This window comes from Ctenopharyngodon idella, chromosome 17 (genome assembly GCF_019924925.1).
Source record: "Ctenopharyngodon idella isolate HZGC_01 chromosome 17, HZGC01, whole genome shotgun sequence".
Classification (NCBI taxonomy): Eukaryota; Metazoa; Chordata; class Actinopteri; order Cypriniformes; family Xenocyprididae; genus Ctenopharyngodon; species Ctenopharyngodon idella.
The window spans coordinates 21692226-21711674 of record NC_067236.1 but is presented as its reverse complement, the minus strand read 5'-3'; the positions used below and the strand labels follow the sequence as shown (position 1 = coordinate 21711674).

General features: G+C 37.0%; 1 protein-coding gene across 1 annotated transcript in view; it reads left to right on the top strand.

The window, feature by feature from the left end:
* Window positions 1-19449, top strand: part of slc25a21 (solute carrier family 25 member 21) — a 122541-nt gene that overhangs the window by 88385 nt on the left and 14707 nt on the right. The window contains exons 4-5 of the mRNA XM_051868773.1: window positions 9452-9535; window positions 18281-18347. Coding sequence (XP_051724733.1) covers window positions 9452-9535; window positions 18281-18347 — 151 coding nt within the window. The remainder of the gene's footprint in view (window positions 1-9451; window positions 9536-18280; window positions 18348-19449) is intronic.

Here is a 19449-nt window from a genome sequence, read left to right as displayed (position 1 = left end):
TCCTCACCCCACCCCAAACACGCCCTTAGCCCCTCCTACAGTCTACGCTGTTCTTTTTTCGAAAGGGAGAGGAAGGTTTGTATTGAAGAATAAAATGTAATACATTTTTTTTTTATTGATTTAGGACTGTATATACTGGAAAACTGATTCATTTGTAATATTGTGTAATAATTTAAATAGCTGTATTAAAAAACACATACATACATACACACATACATATATATATATATATATATATTAATGTTTGCATTTAATATATTTTATTTATACATTTATTTTTTTATTTATTGCAAAGAATTATATTTGAATAAAGCCATTTAAATTATTAATTTATTGACCCTGAGTATATTTACCAGTATATACATAAATCAATAATAAAACAAAAATGTGTTATTTTATTTTTCAATATTTTTGAAAAACCTTACATATTTTAATTTCAATATAATAGTGACATTATGAATTATAAACTATAACATTATGAACTATAAACATAATATAAATATATTTAAACTATATTTTATTACTACATATTTATGTTTGCATTTAATATATTTTATTAATTCATTTGTATTTTATTTGTTGCAAAGAATTATATTTGAATGGAGACAATTTAATTATTAATTAAATTTGTACACTTACCAATATATACATAAATCAATAATAAAACAAAAATGCGTTAATTTTTCAATATTTTTGAAAAACCTTTCCAATTTTAATTTCAGTATAATAGTAACATTATGAATTGACTATAAACAATATAAATGTATAATATAAATGTATTTAAACTATATTTTATTACTACATATTTGTTTGCATTTAATATATTTTTAATTCATTTATATTTTATTTGTTGCAAAGAATTATATTTAAATAGAGCCACTTTAATGATTAATTAATTGACCCTAATGAGTATATTTACCAATATATACATAAATCAATAATAAAACAAAAATGTATTACTTTTTTCCAATATTTTTGAAAAACCTTTCATATTTTAATTTCAATATAATAGTAACATTATGAATTAACTATAAACATAATATAAATATATTTAAACTATATTTTTGTACTACATATTAGATATAAAAATATAATAAGGAAATGTTGGGGTAGAACAGTTTTTCATACATTAAAAAATAAAGTTTAATTAATGTATTGATTTATGTCTATATAAATAGATTCAGATTTAAATAGTTATAATAAATGTGCTGTTAATATTATATTAAAATATAACAACCATAATATTAAATAGAAAAGTAAAAACCTATTTTAGTGAGATAAAGCATCAGCACCGAGCCTGTCACTGCGTCTGACTCTTTTGCCATCAATCCACACGCTTATCTATGTTCCTCCACTACTGGTGATTAAAAAATCCTGGAGTTACCTCCTCATGGGTGTCGCTATGATGACACAACCCTCGTCAGGTCCCAGCATGCTTGAAAGTGAGCTTCACCATGGAGGGGGGCTGGAAAGGGATGTTTGACGAGGACAGTGAGAGATGACGTCCTGTCCCCAGAAACGTGTGACGCTGAGAGAGGAGCTCACAAGCTTCCACCCCCGACTGGTGGCTGAACCCTGGTGCACTCTTGATGGAATCCCTCAAGCAGCTCTTAAACAGCAGGGCTCAAAGCTCAGAGGACTAAGAGCCGATCCGGCCCAGTAAAGCAGCACGTCGCTCAGCTGTGCTCCAGTGATCTCTTAAACCTACCCTGCCCTGGCTGACAGCCCTGAAGACGTAAACTGAACGCAGGTATCTGACTGTGGCTATCTGTGCTTTGGAAGCCGGCAGTCCAATCACATCAGTGGTTGGGCAGTAACTACTCACAATTCCAGTGAAAGAAGTCAGCAGAACATTGGTTGTGGCATGTTTCATTATAAAGGGGAAATCTAAAGCCAGTTCAAAATAACTCAAGGCACTACTATTTGTGGTTTAGAAAGGGAATTAAAAAGCTTTTATGTTAGTGGCTTACCACTGACATATTTTGGCCAAAATCTTCACCAGGGTGTACAGAGTACAATAATGACTGATATACAAATGCAGAGATCACTGGAAAATATCAGGTGTAAGTCTTAATTATGGATGAGTAGGATAAATACTAGCAGTAATGATTAGTTTAAGGTATTTAGTAAAGACATATCAAAAGTTCTGGCATCACATAATACAAACCACCAAAGTCCATTCCTTAACAGTGTTCTCAAGTTCACTGAGACTAAATTACATTAAATGTGTGTTTATGTGGAATGAATGAAACTTGGCACCAAACTACTCGCACTGTGCATGAAACGAATTTTCATCAGAGAAAAGTTTACATACCTTAACGAAAGCGAAATTCGCTCTGTTCATTTGTGGGCTTAAATATGTATGGGATGTTTTTACTTTCCTGGAATGCAACAATGGAAGAATAGGAGTGTGCTAGCATGACATATGAAATTAATATATTACAGTATGATGGTAATATTGGAGTTCTACTGTTAGTGATAATAATTGTTATAGATTTTGTAACACTTCTGCTGCTTGGTATGTATAGTATGCCTATGTTAAATATAATGTTAGCATATCACGTACAACTTTGACTTTCTTTCTTTTTTAAAAAAAAAAACAATGAAAGTGGGATTCAGTGGGTTCAGTAAAAGTTTGGACCCCTTTGGCTTTCATGGACAAAAAACACTGAATCATTTTACAAACTATTTACACTAATTGTAAATAGCCTGTCTTGTTGTCAAAGGCCATTTACGCTAACTCCACCCACCAATGTCTGTTTGGGCCACACAAGATTAAAAAAGACGTGATTGACCCGAGTTTAAATCCACCTTTTGCCGAACTCACTCTTCTCCCTTTTCCCATCACAAATCAGATCGGAAAGTAAATATTTGAAAAGTACAAATAAAGTGCCTAACGAGTGTTTAATAATAATAATGTATTTATCGGGCAGGGTTAGGGGAAGGTGTAAGGAGGGCTTTATTGTCCCAATAAGGTGGCATCCATTTAATAATTTTAATAAACATAATAATTTACATATAAATAGCACCTAACAACTATTTAAACTACTATAGTGTAAATAGAATATATTGCTATTTTTACTTAGTGTAAATAGCATCTACAGCTATTTGCACTTTGTAAATAGCATCTATTGATAAGAAAATATGCTATTTTCAGTTAGTGTAAATAGCATCTAATTGCTATTTACACTTAAGCCCTGGGTATACGCGCGCAGTCGAACACACAGCCATGGAAAGTATACTTCTCTTGACTTGTACGCATACACAGGTGTTCGACACATGCGCAGTTTTGAGTTACAACCTATGTGAACATCTTTGTATTCTTTCATGCTAGAGTTGTACAAATGAGGTTACTTTTTAACCTCTTCACACAATCTCTCGTCTATGTAGTCCTCCATCGTCGCTGTAGCTTGCATGCGTTCTGTTTATGCAGTTTTTCTTTGACTACCTTGTGAATCGACAACCCCAGGGCATGGGTGCTACCTTGTGGATAAACTAATTACTGCAACAACAAAAAAAAGTGCGACCTGCATGTACACACGGTTACAAAAATCCGGCGGTGCGCGTACTCTTCTGATAATGAAATCCGCGGCACGCGCACTATACACTGACCCTCACATACACGTAAAAAGTGAAGTATACTTTGGGCTTTAGTGTAAATAGCAACTATACAAATATATATATATACTGCCTTTTACAAAATATCTTTGTGTTTCACAGAAGAAAGAAAGTCATACAGGTTTAATTTTTGGGTGAACTAACCCTTTAAAGGAGGGTCCAGAGTCAAATAGAGACCAAAGATCTTTTTTTCTTTTTCTTTTTGCACAGGCAAGCTCTACTTGCATTTCCTTCAGAAAATGTTTAACATCAGACTCTAGAATTGAACATCTAATGTACTCACAGAACAAGTACCGGGAGTGTGACCTCCCGCTGATGTGACTGCCATTGCACATTATGACCTGGTATTAAACAAGTCTGCTTGAAGGAGTTGTCACAAACACCCAAATGCGTTATGTTACAAACATACTAAATAAAGCAAAAATGCCCCAGTGTGCTGAAATGACCCGTTTTAGAGAAGCAGTAAAGTGCCTGATGAAAACTCATTTGTCTCCTGTGTCTGTCAGACGCCTCACAGCATCTGTGACCCACTCCTTCAGAGTTTCTTTTGCAGTGGCCGCGTTCCTACCAGGCAGGGGGCGAGAGGTGCAAATGTAGAGTTGTAATTCAGAGACTCGGGTTTCTGTTGCTGAAGATCTAGTGAGTGCAGTATTGATGACCGTGCTCTGCACTGTCCTGACCGTCTGTGTAATACCTGCCAGTCTCCTGCTGTCTAAGGAGTCTCCACTGTGCTCAGCCAGCCACTTCCTTACTTCAAAGCAACCATAACGAAACTGGACTGAGAAAGATTATACAGTCTCCCAATGTGATATTTCCAGTTCAGAAATGATTGTTTGGATGATCAATTATTGCACTCAATGGGACTGATTAGTTGTTCAGCTACTGACTAGCCAATTAACATTTTTTTTGCTAACACTTTAAAAATGTTAACATCACGTTAATGTTATATTAACATTAGATAATGCAACTAGCATGAACTAACAATGAACAGTACTTTTAGACATTTTCAAGGTTTATAAATCAATTAAAACATGAATTAACAATGACTAGTAGTAGCCTGTAGTTATAAATTAAAGAGTTCACCCAAAATCATTTTATCATCCTCATGTCGTTCCAAACCTGTATGACTTTCTTTCCTCTTTAAAACACAAAATAATACTTTCGGAAAAAATGGAAAACAGAAAAGGTGATTTTCTGTCAGGACATTAGCCGTTAAATTTATGGACATTTCCTGCAACCCTAAAACACAACACATGAAATATCAATAGAGAAAATTATTTCATAACGCAGTACATTGGGCCGTATTTTTATGGTCTTAGAGAGAAAATAAGACCATAACTCACCCTCATGTCATTCCAAACCCATAAGACTAAGCCTAAATTCAATACGTTCATCATATAAAGTGATTGAGTCTCTTCAGAAAATTTGGACTAAACCGCTCAATTCATATGGATTAGTTTTACGATCTCTTTATGAACTTTTTGAAGCGTGAAAGTGTCAGTCCCGTAGCTGTCAATAGAGGGACAGAAAGCTCTCAGATTTCATCAAAAAGATCTTCATTTGTGTTCCAAAGATGAACAAAAGTCTTGCGGGTTTGGAACGACATGAGGGTAAGTAATTAATGACAGAATTTTCATTTTTGGGTGGACTAACCCTTTAAAACCAATTGGCCAACTAGTGCTGGCAACCAACTAATTAGTTGTTTTTTGTCGCTTTTCATATCCCTGATCAATGCTTATTTGTGCTTGGAATGTCTTAAAATGTTGTCTCACTTTGTTCACAAGAGGTCAGCCAGAGTTTGGCAACCTGAGGCACAAATCAGACTGTGAGAGGGGTGCGTTTTGTGGGATGTCTAACTGGTCATCTTGAGGACGTCAATCCCCACCCCACACCCCATCCTTGGGCCCCAGTCACAGTGGGTCCAGTTGGCCTGTGGTGCCACTGAAACCCAAGCTGTCCTAACCCAGACCGAGACCTGGAAACATGTGGTGTCACAAGCGCCATGACTTTATCACTTCCCCTTTGCCCCATCTTCCATCTTCTCTTCTGCTTTATCTCCTTCCCTCCAAAGGCTCAGCTTTATAGGCCACCTCCAGCCACAAGCCCAGCAGTATTAGCCTGAAAAGCCAAAAGAACAGAGGAAAGTAGCTACGTATGTCTACCATGAATTTAAGAGAGAAATGTTCCTGTGGTTTTCCAAAAGCATTGCATTTCATTGGTTTTACATTTATATTCACCCCGCTGCTCGAGGATATGGTGTTTTGCTTGCGTACAATCCGATTAATGTAGTCCCACAGCATTGTTTGATATTCATGAGTAGCATGATCACAGACGGTCGATTGGTCCTTGCTGTTTGATTGGATGTCGGCATCTGCCATATTGGAGCATTTAGGTTAGAGAGGTTTAACCTCACGTACCATTGCAATGGACGTCTGCCATCTTTATGATCCTGCTCATTAAAATTAACTGTCTGGCTGTAAAAAATAGATTTCCTTTTAATGCTGCCTTCTGGATTCTCTTATGCACCACTGATTGTGTGTAAAAGAAACCTTGCTCACGTGCTTGTTTCGCTTTTTCTAATTTTACTTTCATTTCAGCTCTTGATGAAAGTGTTGTTGGTTCAGAGGCAGCAAATGGAAAACATATTAACATGGTTAAGAATTAAAGACTGAATAATTGAAAGCAATAAATACCATGACCAAAAAATAATTCAGTTTATAAAGATATTAGCTATAGTGATATTTGTTCCACTACTATTCTTATAGTTTAAAACAGTTCATTGATTCAGTGACTGAAGCAAATATATTGCCAAAAATTTGCAATTACATGTAAAATCATTTTACAGCTAATTTTTTGCCAACGTATGCCCCACAATATTTGGTTATCATTGTACCAGACTGGAAACATAGACGGCCAATATCAAATGCCAACCATTTAAACATTTTCCTGCCACAACTACAGTCACACAGTTTCAGTTGTAAAAAGCAAAGGGAAGTCCTGCAAAAAGTTATAAATGGCACATTTGCAGGATGGTTTTTCGCTCATGGAACCTTGTTTATCATGGGGTTGATATTCTAGTCATAAATGAAATAATGCAGTTCCCATTCCATGCTCCATTCTTTGGGGGAATACCCCTATATTTAACAAGGCAAATTTAAGAGACCTTTTTAAAAGTTTGGCCTGGCCCTTTAAAGGCAAACCCATCAGACTCAAGCCTTTTGATCAACCCAGTAACCTCCCGCCCTTCCCACAGGGCTTTTTTTAACACCATCATTATTAGGCCTCAACCCATCAAGCTTGTCTTCCAGCGGGGCACAGCCCCCCCCTGTCGGACCCGGTGCTGGCCCATTACATACAGGGTCTGAGAGGGAACAAGGCCCTAGCGCTCGGCCTGGACCTGAAACACTTCGCTCCTCTCTATAAAAATACAGTGGAGGAGGTGTTCTCCTGCTCTTTATTCTCATTTACCTTCCTGTCAGAGCGTTCAGAGTTCGCATTTTACAGGGAGTTTGGGGTCAGGTGGAGATGGTAGGGTTATTTACCCCATGGTGCTCATTTCACCCGTAGAAGCTTCATGTTGGCCTTACCTTCACCCTCACCTGGCTATCCAAGATGGAGCTCTGGTCCTATAAAAACAGAGTACAGAAGGTCATTGGAGGTTTTTGATGAACTCACAGATATCATCACCTGTAAGTATATCTTTTCTTTCTAGGTTTACTTTGAAAGGGATTCTGAGAGCTGGATCTCTTAACAAAACCCTTGGGCTTTTCACAGTTCCTCTGTTTGTTGACTTTACAACCGGGAGCTTGGCTCCAAGGCCGACTGAATCAGCCCTTGACTCTTCTTCACGAGTCTGTATGTCTCCAAATATGTCTCAGTGTGCTCTCCTGATTTTCTGGGTAGAGGACTCATACAAAGGCTGGAAAGGTTCACCTTATCTACAGTTTCTTTTCCATTCTAAACTTCTTTCAGAACTCTGGTGACTCTTTTTGAGAGTCCAGACGTATCTTGTGCTGCCAAATCTTCCCCATTATCTTCCACTCCCCAGGCCGTGACGTTTGGTCCAAGGCTTTTATGGCAGGGTAGGCAAGGGGCATGAGGAAATGAGGTGACCCCAAGGTCAACAGCGGAGTCAGGCAGCTGAAAGCCGACCGTGGCCCTGCCACCTCTGGGCTAGCGTGGGTTGGGCCATCCCAGTGTACTGCAGAAATTGAAACTCTGGCATTGGTGGGACAAGGCCGTCTTCGTTCCTTGACCTTGCTCTCATGTGCCTTTAATTAAGACTGATTTAAATTTGTTTACAAGCTCTACTGATCTTAAATCTTTTGGTTCGGTGCCCCATCCTTTTGCATGCCCCCATCCCTGCATTCCCCCTCACTTGACTGCCTGCTGTTTCAGAGACCCTCTTTTCTTCTTTCTCTTTAATATGGTGTTGGACGTTCATTTATGATGCTTTTTTAACTGGTTCTTAGGCACGAGTTACAAGCTATTTGGGAATCTACAAAATTGGATGCTGGGGACACCCCTCTAAGATGTTAATCTGTTGCCGATATGAAAGGCTGCTCACCTCGGTAAACCCCCTCATCCGATGGAACCAGGGCACTTTTATGGTCCCATCAGGCACCCGCCTGGATGACTTACTGCTGACCTCTTGACCTGGCAGTCAAAGCCATATGAGGAGAATCTTTCTCATTCTGTGTCTTCCACTCTGAGTTTGGTCTGGGTTCATCTATTTACACTTGGAGGGCAAAGGTTGGTTTATTTATCATCTCTGTGTGCCCAAAAAGATACCCAGCCTGAACCACTGTAAATTGTCCTGGCATGTCAGCCTATAAACAAATAATAGCATGTGGTGTCAAAGTACCAAAGGTCCTACAGTTGCTTTGTCCATTTATTCACGCTAAAACATCTATATTGCATGAACCATTGGGTGGGGGGGGGGCGGGGGCAGTAAATCCTTTTTCCCCAAACTTGCGCTCAGCGCTGGTACCACGTTAAACATTTACACGGTTCAGTATGCCCTTTATTAGGGAGTTACTAGCATGCTTGTTGCTACAAAAACATCTCTTGACCATTTGTATCGTATAAAAAATTTACACGGAGCTGCAGAACTGTTACCAGCAGGTTACTAGCATGTTAGCGACAAAGTTAGCACCTACAAGGTCTATGGCTATAGAAGAAGCAAAGCTAATTGGTAAGGATGGGTTAAGTAAATGTTTGACTTCTCCGCTGTGCTAAAGGGACCGAAAAAGTCAGTGCCGCCTCGGAAGGAACAGACGGTGAAAGCAGGAGAAAGGAGCGGTTTGAATTTTGACAGACATCTGAGACTTGTGTCGACACTTGGGCAGATTAGCCAGTGTCCCACATTTCTTGCACACAGATAATTGATAGCATATGGTGGTCATGCTTTATGATCTCTGTCATTTAAGTGGAGGAATGTTAAACATAATGTATATGTGGTAGTGATGTTATCCAGAATTTATGAATTGTTAATCATTGTTTTTCCTTGTGGACTATTATTTTGGACAATCTCAAATGTGATGTGTAGCCATTACAATCATGAAATATATTTTGTTTAGAGGGAGATTATGGTAAAATGATGTTATGACAAATAAGTTAAAAGACTGATATAATAAAATGATGTCTATATGTATTGTTTTTATTTATTTCAAAGCTTCCTTTCATATGATGTGTTTCATATTATTTTTATGCTCTAAGTATATAATATATCTAATATATATATAAAGTTAGTTTAATATTTCTGAATAAAGGTTTGTAAATTAATTTATGTGAATCTTGTCTTGTGGTGACCAGTTGACATTTAATCTTTCAGGTTTCAAATCCAAAGAGGGAAGGGTGACCCAAATAGCTATAAAGGCCTTGGAGACTGTTTCAGAACTATATTTCGCACTGAGGGGTAAGTTATAAATGCCTGTCTGTCTGTCAGTCCGTTTATCTTTCTGTATTGTATTGTCATCCCATTCAAATTTCTCTCGCTCTCTGATGTCAACAATTTCATGCATATTTCCAATATATACTGTATATACTATTCTACCAGCAGTACCATGCACCAGTCCTGCCTCATTTAGTGTTCAAGATGAAATAAAACATGACTAAAAAATAATATATATATTTTTAAGGAACTTTGTACTTTATATAATGTAAGAAGGGATAGTCTGGAAATGCATCTTTTACTTGATCTTGTAACTTTTAAAATGTTAAGTTTATGCTTATTACAGTTTTTTTTGACACATGACACTTCTGGTTTGTAATGTTTTCTTTTCAGTACTTGTCATCTACTGTTTTCAGGATGTATTTAGTGTAAACTATGCACACATGTCTGTTATATGCATGGTAACAACATAAACCAGGTGACAGGGAAAGTTTTGAGCTTTGTGAAAGTAGTAAACCTGGTGTACAAAACTCACAAATCTTTAAACCCACCTGTCCTGGAATACGCAGTATGTCAATCTCGGACAAGCAAGTGAAGTCATAGGTTTATATTATGCGTTGGCAGTGGCATGCTCCACATGTGTTGTGTTAACTGCCCCTGTTCATAGGAAATCACACATATGACATAGTGCGCTTGAGGCAGAGATTTATCTTTTTCTGTCTCTCTCCTCCTTTTTTCTTTGTACCCCATCAAATTTGCTCTCCTTTCAGTTTTTCCTCCCCTCCCTCCACCACACAACATGAGGCACGTGTCAGAACCTAGACAGTGTGCAGACTTGAAAGAAAGCTGTGTTTATGGCAAGATGACAGCTTTACAGTGGATCTAAAGCTGATCCGCAGCAAGGTGTGAGAATATATGCGCGTGTGCGGTCCTAGGTGACGCTGACACAGCGGCTCTGGTTGACTGTGTGAGATCCTACACCAGCTTTCCCTCTCGGCGGAGCTGTCATCGGCTGCGTCCCGCAGGCCTCCCCTGCAGATTATGGCTCTTCTTTCTTCTAAACCAATTATCACCCTCCGTCTGTTTGTGCTGTGGCTGGAATCACCACACAGTAGCCGGTAGCATGATCAGCCCCAGGCTGAACCACTTAGTTTTAATTTACACAAATGGTGGTGGGAGTTACTGTTGTGAAATTATTATTGAAAATAAACATGCTCTTGCTGTATAGGCCAGCATTGCACTTTCACTCTCAGTCCGTATTTTGCTTTGGTCTTCCCCTCTGTGCGGTAGAAACTCGAGCCCTTCGGCTTCCACACACCAATTAGTTCAGAGCTGGAGATCCGTCTGTGAATTGGCTCGGAGTCTATTTGAAATGTTATGAACGTTCACTTTCTTCATAATGTAGCATGTGTGAATCATCATAGAAAGAAAGTACTAATAGATTTAGATCACATATATAAATAGCTTGATTGTGCATAATTATTTCACAGTATGTGTCTTGGTCTGCAATTTATAGAACTTTTTTTAGCAGCAGGTAAGTTTACACTATCGTTCAAAAGTTTGGGTTCTGTAAGATTTTTGAAAAGGCTGCATTTTTAAAATAAATTATACAGTAAAAACAGTAATATTGTGAAATATTATTACAATTTAAAATCACTCTCAATTTCAATGTATTATAAAATGTAATTTATTCCTGTGATCAAAGCTGAATTTTCAGCATCATTACTCCAGTCTTCAGTGTCACATGATCCTTTAGAAATCATTCTGATATGATGATTTGGTGCTTCACATTTCTTATCATCATCATTGTTAAAAAAATTATTGTGGAAATCAGGATACATGGGTGTTTTTCAGGATTTTTTTATGAACAGAAAGTTTTTTGTAGGGATGCACGATATATCGGCCACAATATCGGTATCGGACGATATATGTTCATTTTAATGTTATTGTTATCGGCCCGATAAGAAACTTTGGCAGATATATTAAAGACGATAAATAATGGATTATTTCCTTCAGCTGAGGCACTTCAGATGTGCACTGTTTACCATGATGGTTTTGAATTGCTTGAAATATGATTGGAATCACTTCAAAAAGGAAAATACAGTTAAGTGCAACATGTAAAGCGCAAATTCGTCATATAGGCTACAGAACATTATATAATTGTGTGCTTTTAATGGTAAGACTTTTGTTTTTGTGATCAGGCTCTCAAAAAATATATAAAAATTTAGATTTATCAGCCAATACATCGGTTATCGGCTTTCAAATATAAAGAGTTATCAGTATCGGCCAAAATTTTCATATCGGTGCATCCCTATATAAAAGGCTAATATTCCTTTACATTACATACATTTTCTTGTAATGTAAAGGAACATTAGCCTTTTTTATGATTCATGCAGACCCATATTTATCTTTTAAGGTTTTAAGTTGCATACCCTGAAATGATCCACATTCACTAGACAAAACCTACAGGCAGATTTGATGTCCATTTTTTGTATTGATACTTTTGTGTATCATACTCAATGATAAACCCCTGTAAGACCTGATAGAAACCAATATAATCAAATAGTTATACAAATGATTACATGTCAGTAATTTTATTTCTCCTATAAGTCAAATTCAAATGATCAGATCACTTTCCAAGCTACTTTTTCTGCCGTAATTACTGGAAGCAATTAGCTGATGAATTGGCGTCCTTTTACTCCGTCTGTCATGTTTGATTTCAAGCAAAAGCTCAAGAAACGTCCCTGCTTCTCATCTCCTCACTCCTTGATTTATGAGCCTGGAGCTGTTGTGCCTTCCCGAACCAATGTCAAGGTTAAAGTCTCACGAGCCAAATGACAATATTTGCAGATCAAGCATTCGGGTTGTTGACAAGGGACAGAATGGGAAGAGCTCAAAGTCACCCGGGCCACCGTATCCTCGGCAGTACAAGACTGCAACTGTGCGCATTCTTACAGTTGATAAAGACCGAAATGTAAATATTCCATATACATTTCCTCGTCAACCCTGTGATTCATTGACGGTCGGTCCTATAACAGGGATGAAACATTGCAATTTGGTTAATGTATCATTTCCTTCCTCTCCTTTTGTTATGTTGAAGGATGTGGCTATGAGTTGAATGGAAGAAATGGGGTTTGATGCAAATAAAAGACAAATCACACCTATACAAACTCCAGCAGCTGGACCCACACGTACCTAAATGTGTGAGCATTTGCTTATGAGGGCCAACTGCATGCTTACATTTAGAGTCAAATTGGCATTCAGGTATAGTCAAACCAGGCGTAGTCAAATGGGGTCTTAAGTGCTTGTGTAACAAATTGAAGCTTTATCTCACCACCTGATTTTTCTTAGACTGACCACACCCGGGAAACATGCGGCCGGCGTTTGCATGCGCCACAAGGGGGGGGCTTCCGTTTTGGCCAGACAAAAGCCCTGCCCGTCGGCCCCACTCTGCCAGACACTTTCATTTGACACAATGCCTCTCTGTTGCCGTTTCACCCGACAAGTGAGGCTTGTGACATCTGACACATCGTGATGCTGGTGAAATCGAGATTGTTTGTCATCCGAAGAGATGTGTTGTAGTAATTAGCCGTGGGTCAGATGTTTTGGAGTGGCGGTCACGGCGTGGGCAAATTTGCTCGCGCTAATCGCCTCATCTCTGTTCGCAGAAACGATAATATTTACACCCCAACTAAATCAGCCGAGGACATCTCTGTTGACTGCTGGGGCATGTTTTCACAATACAACGACAGGAGTTCGCATGCAGCTGTCACGCTAGTCTGTCCACCCTGTCCACACACGTGTGTTCAATATCAATACATGCTAGAACTGATACTGAGAAATCTGTTTCATTCTCGCCACCCCCTCTCGGGATGTATCAACCCTCTTATGCACACAAATGGATGTTACTTGATCTAAAGCAATAGTAAGGCTGTTAATGTTCACCCAAAAATGAGAAATTTTATCATTTACTCACCCTATAGTGTTGTTCCAAACAACATTCAAAAAAGAACACTCCTCGATACAATAAATTGACTTGTAACTCTTTTTGTAATGCCCATTTATTGTTTGTATGAGTTTATCAGCCATGTAATGACTTTATTTTTTCAAAAAATGCTTTACAATTAATTAATCCATTATGTATCATGAACTAATAATAAATTACCATTTTTACATAATTTGTTAATCTACAATACTGTTCAAAAGTTTGGAATCAGTAAGATTTGTTTTTGAAAGAAGTCCGTTATGCTCATCAAGGCATTTATTTATTAATTTATGTGAGCAATAATACAATAAAAAAATTAATATTGTAAAAAAAAAATATTACTACAATATAAAATAAAGGTATTCTGTTTTTAAATATATTTGTAATATTTTAAATATTTACGCTCAAAAGAACAGGATTTATTTGAAATGAAAATCTTTTGTTACATTGTAAATGTCTTTACTGACACATTTGATCAATTTAATGCATCTTTGCTGAATAAAAGTATTAATTTCTTTAAAAAAAACAAACAAAAAATCTTTTTGACCCCAAACTTTTGAAAGGTTGTGTAGATTAATTTATAAATATTGTTCATGAAATGTTAAAAATTAATTTGTATATGTAGAAATTAACAATAACCTAGATTAATAAGTCTTGTGAAAGTTTTGTTCATTATTAGTTTATGATTTCTGATGCATTGTTGTTAATGTTAACAAACTGAACTGTATCGTGGCTTAAGTGTTTCCAAAATATTGATATTGATAGCAGCTTAACTGTGATTAGTTTGAATAATAAGCATATCATGTTATTAATTCATGCAGTTAATTTTTGACAGCCCTAAACATACATTTGAGATATTTTTATAACTTATTTAACTTATGTAACTTATTTAATCCTTTTTTAAAAAATGTTTCCAGATAAACCAAGTTCTAAACAAAAGAGTTAATTTTAGTTCTTAAATGGACATTATGTGGACTTCAAAGCATAAAAGCAAGTCTTTAATAAAGTTTTGCTAATACAGCTCTAAAAAAAAATTACCAAATTACCTAATGATTTCAAGCATTAACATTAACAGTCCTACTAACCTATTGTATCACCACACAATAAATCTGACCTTTTCTTTTTGACATATACCACAGTACTGAAACTACACGCACAATTCTAGGTAAATGTTAGCTCTTTACCATACTGCAGAGTTTTTGTATGAGAGAATGAGAAGGGAAAAGAAAAGCTCAGGTGTTTCACTTGCTCGGGCTTGTCCTCACTTTCAGATTGACAGAAAGCAAAACAGAGTCAGGTTTCAGCTTCAGAAAAAGTACATGTGCTCTCCAAACAATGTCTGCTTCTCAAAGTGCACATGTCTGCGTTTAGGGGTGGTGAGAACGTGCTGAAGCATTGATCAGACTAGAATCTCAAAATGCGGACACTTATTTTAGGCTTATTTTGGATGTCAATGTCTATCACATACTATATGATATTTAAAATCAAAGAAAATATTGGACTGTCACACTTAAAAAGTCACTTTTTGTTCTCTTTAAGGGTTGCTTCACCCAAAAATGAAAATTCTGTCATCATTTACTCACACTTATGTATTGTTCCAAACCTGTACGAGTTTCTATCTTCTGTTCAACTAAAAAAAGATATTTTGAAGAATGTTGGTAACCAGAGAGTTGACGGTAGCCATTGACTTCTATAGTAGGAAAAAAATACTATCGTCAACTGTCTGGTTACCAACATTATTCAAAATATCTTTTTTTGTGTGTGTTCATACAGGTTTGGAACAAAATGAGGGTGAGTAAATGATGACAGAATTTTCATTTTTGGTTGAACTATCCCTTTAAGAACATGAAATGACTTAAGTTACAGCATGGTAGGCCAACACATTTGAATGATCTAAAGTATGATATACAATTTGTGCCGTTACAACTGTGAACCTATATCATGACAGTTATGCAAGTAGCCTTGATATAAGTTAGAGAGATACTAGATTAATTCAAATTTCTTTCAGCTTTCTAAGGGTACATTTGTACGACAGTGATGTACTTAAAACTGAAAATTTTTCCTTTGCATTTTTCACATACAGATGACACCATTGTCAAAACAATCCACACACAGATCCGCAAAAATGACTAAAAACACTGGAATATGTATGCCAGGCCAGTAGTTGGCGCTATCACTTTATAAAGAAACATTATGCGCCTATAGACTGAACAAGTAATACGGATGCGCATGACGACACCGTTTTCATGAATTCGCATTTTTGTAGTGTACACGGAGACCATAACGGTATCACTTTCAAGAACTTGCATCTTGAAACCCAAAATGCTGTTGTCATGTAAATGAAGACCAAAATGCATAAAAAGTTTTACATTTTAATTTGAAAACAGTGTCATGTAAACGGCCCCTAAGTACATTCAAATGAGAAGAGATATTAGTGATAGTGCTGTTGAAAGGAAAAAGACTGTTTATGTGTTAATTTGCTTATCATACAGATAGCTGTCGAGGGTTACGTCTGTTTGCAGTTCTTACTCTAAAAGTTGATAAGTATGCCTTTAAGCCTTTTTTTCTTTGAAGCATTACCGTGACAGTTACACTTTCTTATGAACTCGTTATTAATTATATAGTACAAGCTGAAGAATGGCACCCATTTTGACACAAATTCCAGAAGATGATTTTACTGTCTCAAGCTTTTTAGACATTTGAAACCTAAAAATGTAGTTCCTTTGGTTGAGGGCTTTTGTTTTTCATTTATAAGTGCTTGTTTGTGTGTTTAGACCAGTTCAACCTGTTCTGGTTTAGAAACAGTACCCTGGAAACAGTAGTGTATTACAACCGAAGTTGAGCTCAATGCGTGATAATGGGGGTGGATTTCCATAGAACTGGCACATCATAGTAGGATTCATCATTCCAATGTGTGGCACCATGAGTCAGGATGTGAAATTCAGTACGAGTCACATCTCAGTAACAGACTTAGGCAACTTGGGGTCCATACCATGATGGTACTTGTGCAAACTCTGGGTTACGGGATTGAGTTTACAAAACCAAACTAATCAGATCAAGCTTTGTTGGCATCATGACCCTGATCATCAACTTTCTCTGTCAACTCAGGCTTTGATCCTAAGTTCATGGAGCGTGCGCACATGAAAGTGTGACATCAGTAGCCAATCACATGTCTTGAAACATAGAGAAACTGCGATTCACTTCTCGCTAGAGAGTCAGCGCGATTCAGTTTTCCTACTGAAGATTAAGAGATTGAAGAATATGAAGGATATAAATGCATTTACACAGCAAGAAGAAAAATATCTTGCTATTTCAGTGCAAGTGAAAGTTGTGAAGAGAGTTGTGTTTGAGATCTCTTACCCAGAAGGTTAGCCGTGGAGCGCAAGTTACTGTGTCGATGAGCACCGCTAAAACCCAAGCCACTTTCATTGTGCCTAAACCCCAGGGTTGGTGCAAACTAAACTGAAACATACCTGGTTAACCACCTAAACCGGCTTCATGGTATAGGCCTCTGGTCAAAATGACTTAAGCCAGCTTAAAGGGTTCGTTCACCCAAAAATGAAAATTCTGTTATTAATTCTGTCATGTCGTTCCACACCCGTAAGACCTTTGTTCATCTTCGGAACACAAATTAAGATATTTTTGATAAAATTTGATGGTTCAGTGAAGCCTCCATTGAGAGCAAGATAATTAACACTTTCAGATGCCCTACTAAAGACATATTTAAAACAGTTCGTGTGACTGCAGTGGTTCAACCTTAATGTTAGGAAGCGATGAGAATACTTTTTGTGCGGCAAAAAAACAAAATAACGACTTTATTCAACAATATCTAGTGATGAGCGATTTCAAAACACTGCTTCATGAAGCTTTGAAGCTTTACAAATTTTTTGTGTCAAATCAGTGGTTCAGAGCTTGTATCAAACTGCCAAAGTCACGCCCCCCAGTGGTGAACCGTGACAATTTCAAAACACTTATGATGCAACGAAGCCTTGTTTACTGAAATCACGTGACTTTGGCAGTTTGATACGTGCTCCGAACCACTGATTTTTTTTTTTTTTAAATAGTAGCGCTAGGGGAAAATATTTATTATGATTATAAAAATATTTAAACCCTGTGAGCATTATCTGTCCCACTGTCTTAATTACGCTTCAGTATTTCTCAATTAATTAATGCAGTAAATATTTTTCATGACTTGTGAAATTTTCACAGTCTGCTTGATCAGCCTTTTATGCCAGCAGTGATAGTGAAAGTAGGTGCTTAACTGAAAATGTATCATCCACCACAGGTCATGTAGCATTTTGTGTAGCTTTTTTATTTTCTGTTCTTTTTATGACCATTTTTTGCTGACCTGTTACCAAAATGTCTAAATGTAGTTTCTTTGTTTTGTTTGGTTAATTTGTTTCCTTGGGTAACCATGTAGTTACGCTTGATGAATGCAGTCAACACAATATTTGTAAAAATTGAGAAAATTAAATTATATTATTTACTTTTCAGGGTCTTCCTGGGTATCATAATTTCAAGTAATTTTTGTAGTAGTACTAAAATCAAGTGATAATATTATCAGTACGTATTGGCGGCCATACAGCCTAGCTTGATGATTACCACTCTAAACTTTCATTCTATATTGAATCCAATTTGAGTCTAATCTAAAATGCAAGCTACTTTTTGTTTCTTTACTGCATACATAATTGGCCAAATAGACTTTTAAATGTTGCTTGTCCACAAATATTTATTTATTTATCATGTGTCTCAAACTCCAATGAGTGACGTCTTTTCCTCAACAGAGTGTATGGCTTTTACAAGGGAATCCTTCCCCCAATTTTGGCCGAGACCCCAAAGAGAGCAGTGAAGGTAACAGGAACCACATTTAACTCCAAGCTTAAACTCATCACTTAAACCATACATGCTCTGATCTTTGCAACCTGGCCTTCCGAGTGTAAACATACACTCAGACCACATACGTATGTCCTCAACGTACCGGCTCTAGCCAGGAGGATCAAAAACTCTCATCCCCTCTCTATGTTTGTATTCATGCCACATGTGTTTGCTGTTGAAAACTCCCAATATTGACCTACATGGCCAGATATTGCTACCGGCCTCACTTTAGTATCATGTATAAACAGTACATATATACACTCTTGAGTTTAGATGAGCGAGCACTTACTGTGGCTTTAGGCCGTTGGTTATGGGTGTCTGAAAGGAGGGAGAACACATTAATGTCTCACTTTTCTAATCTAAAAAAACATCTGGAAGGGGTTTTATTCCATTATTGGAAAGTGCTGGATTGGTAGACTCAACAAGCTTTAACAGTTTACCCTGAAGTATTTGTTCACCTGAAAAATTCACATGAAAATGTGAATGTTATCATGTAATCATTCTCATGTCACTTTCTTATCTATGTGAAACACAAAAACAGTTATTTTGAATAATATACTGGTCACTTTTTCTATGCAATTACAATGAATAGGGACAAGAGCTTTTAAGCTTCAAAAATGACACAAAAGTAGTCTATACAATTCGTCTGGCATAATCCAAGTCTTCTGAGGCCATACTATAGCTTTGTGTCAATGTAAGCTGTTATTCACTGAAAATCTTTTCTCTACAATGTAACTACTACAGCCAGATCATTGACTCAACTTGTGAATGAATCATTCAAAGTGAACTATTCAGGGAAAAGGTCTGAATCAAAATAACCGTTTGTCCTCAAATCGGGGATTGCGACCGCTCTTTTAACTCATTAACTTGCCAACACTGTCAGGGGAAAAAAACCTTTGGAAGTACAGCTTGTCACTGGGACAGTGTCCTCAAAGGGACATCTTTGTGCCTTATTTACTACTAAAAGGTGCTTATAAGTAGTAATATGTACCTTTAAAGGGATAGTTCACCCAAAAATGAAATTTATCCCATGATTTACTCACCCTTAAGCCATCCTAGGTGTATATGACTATCTTCT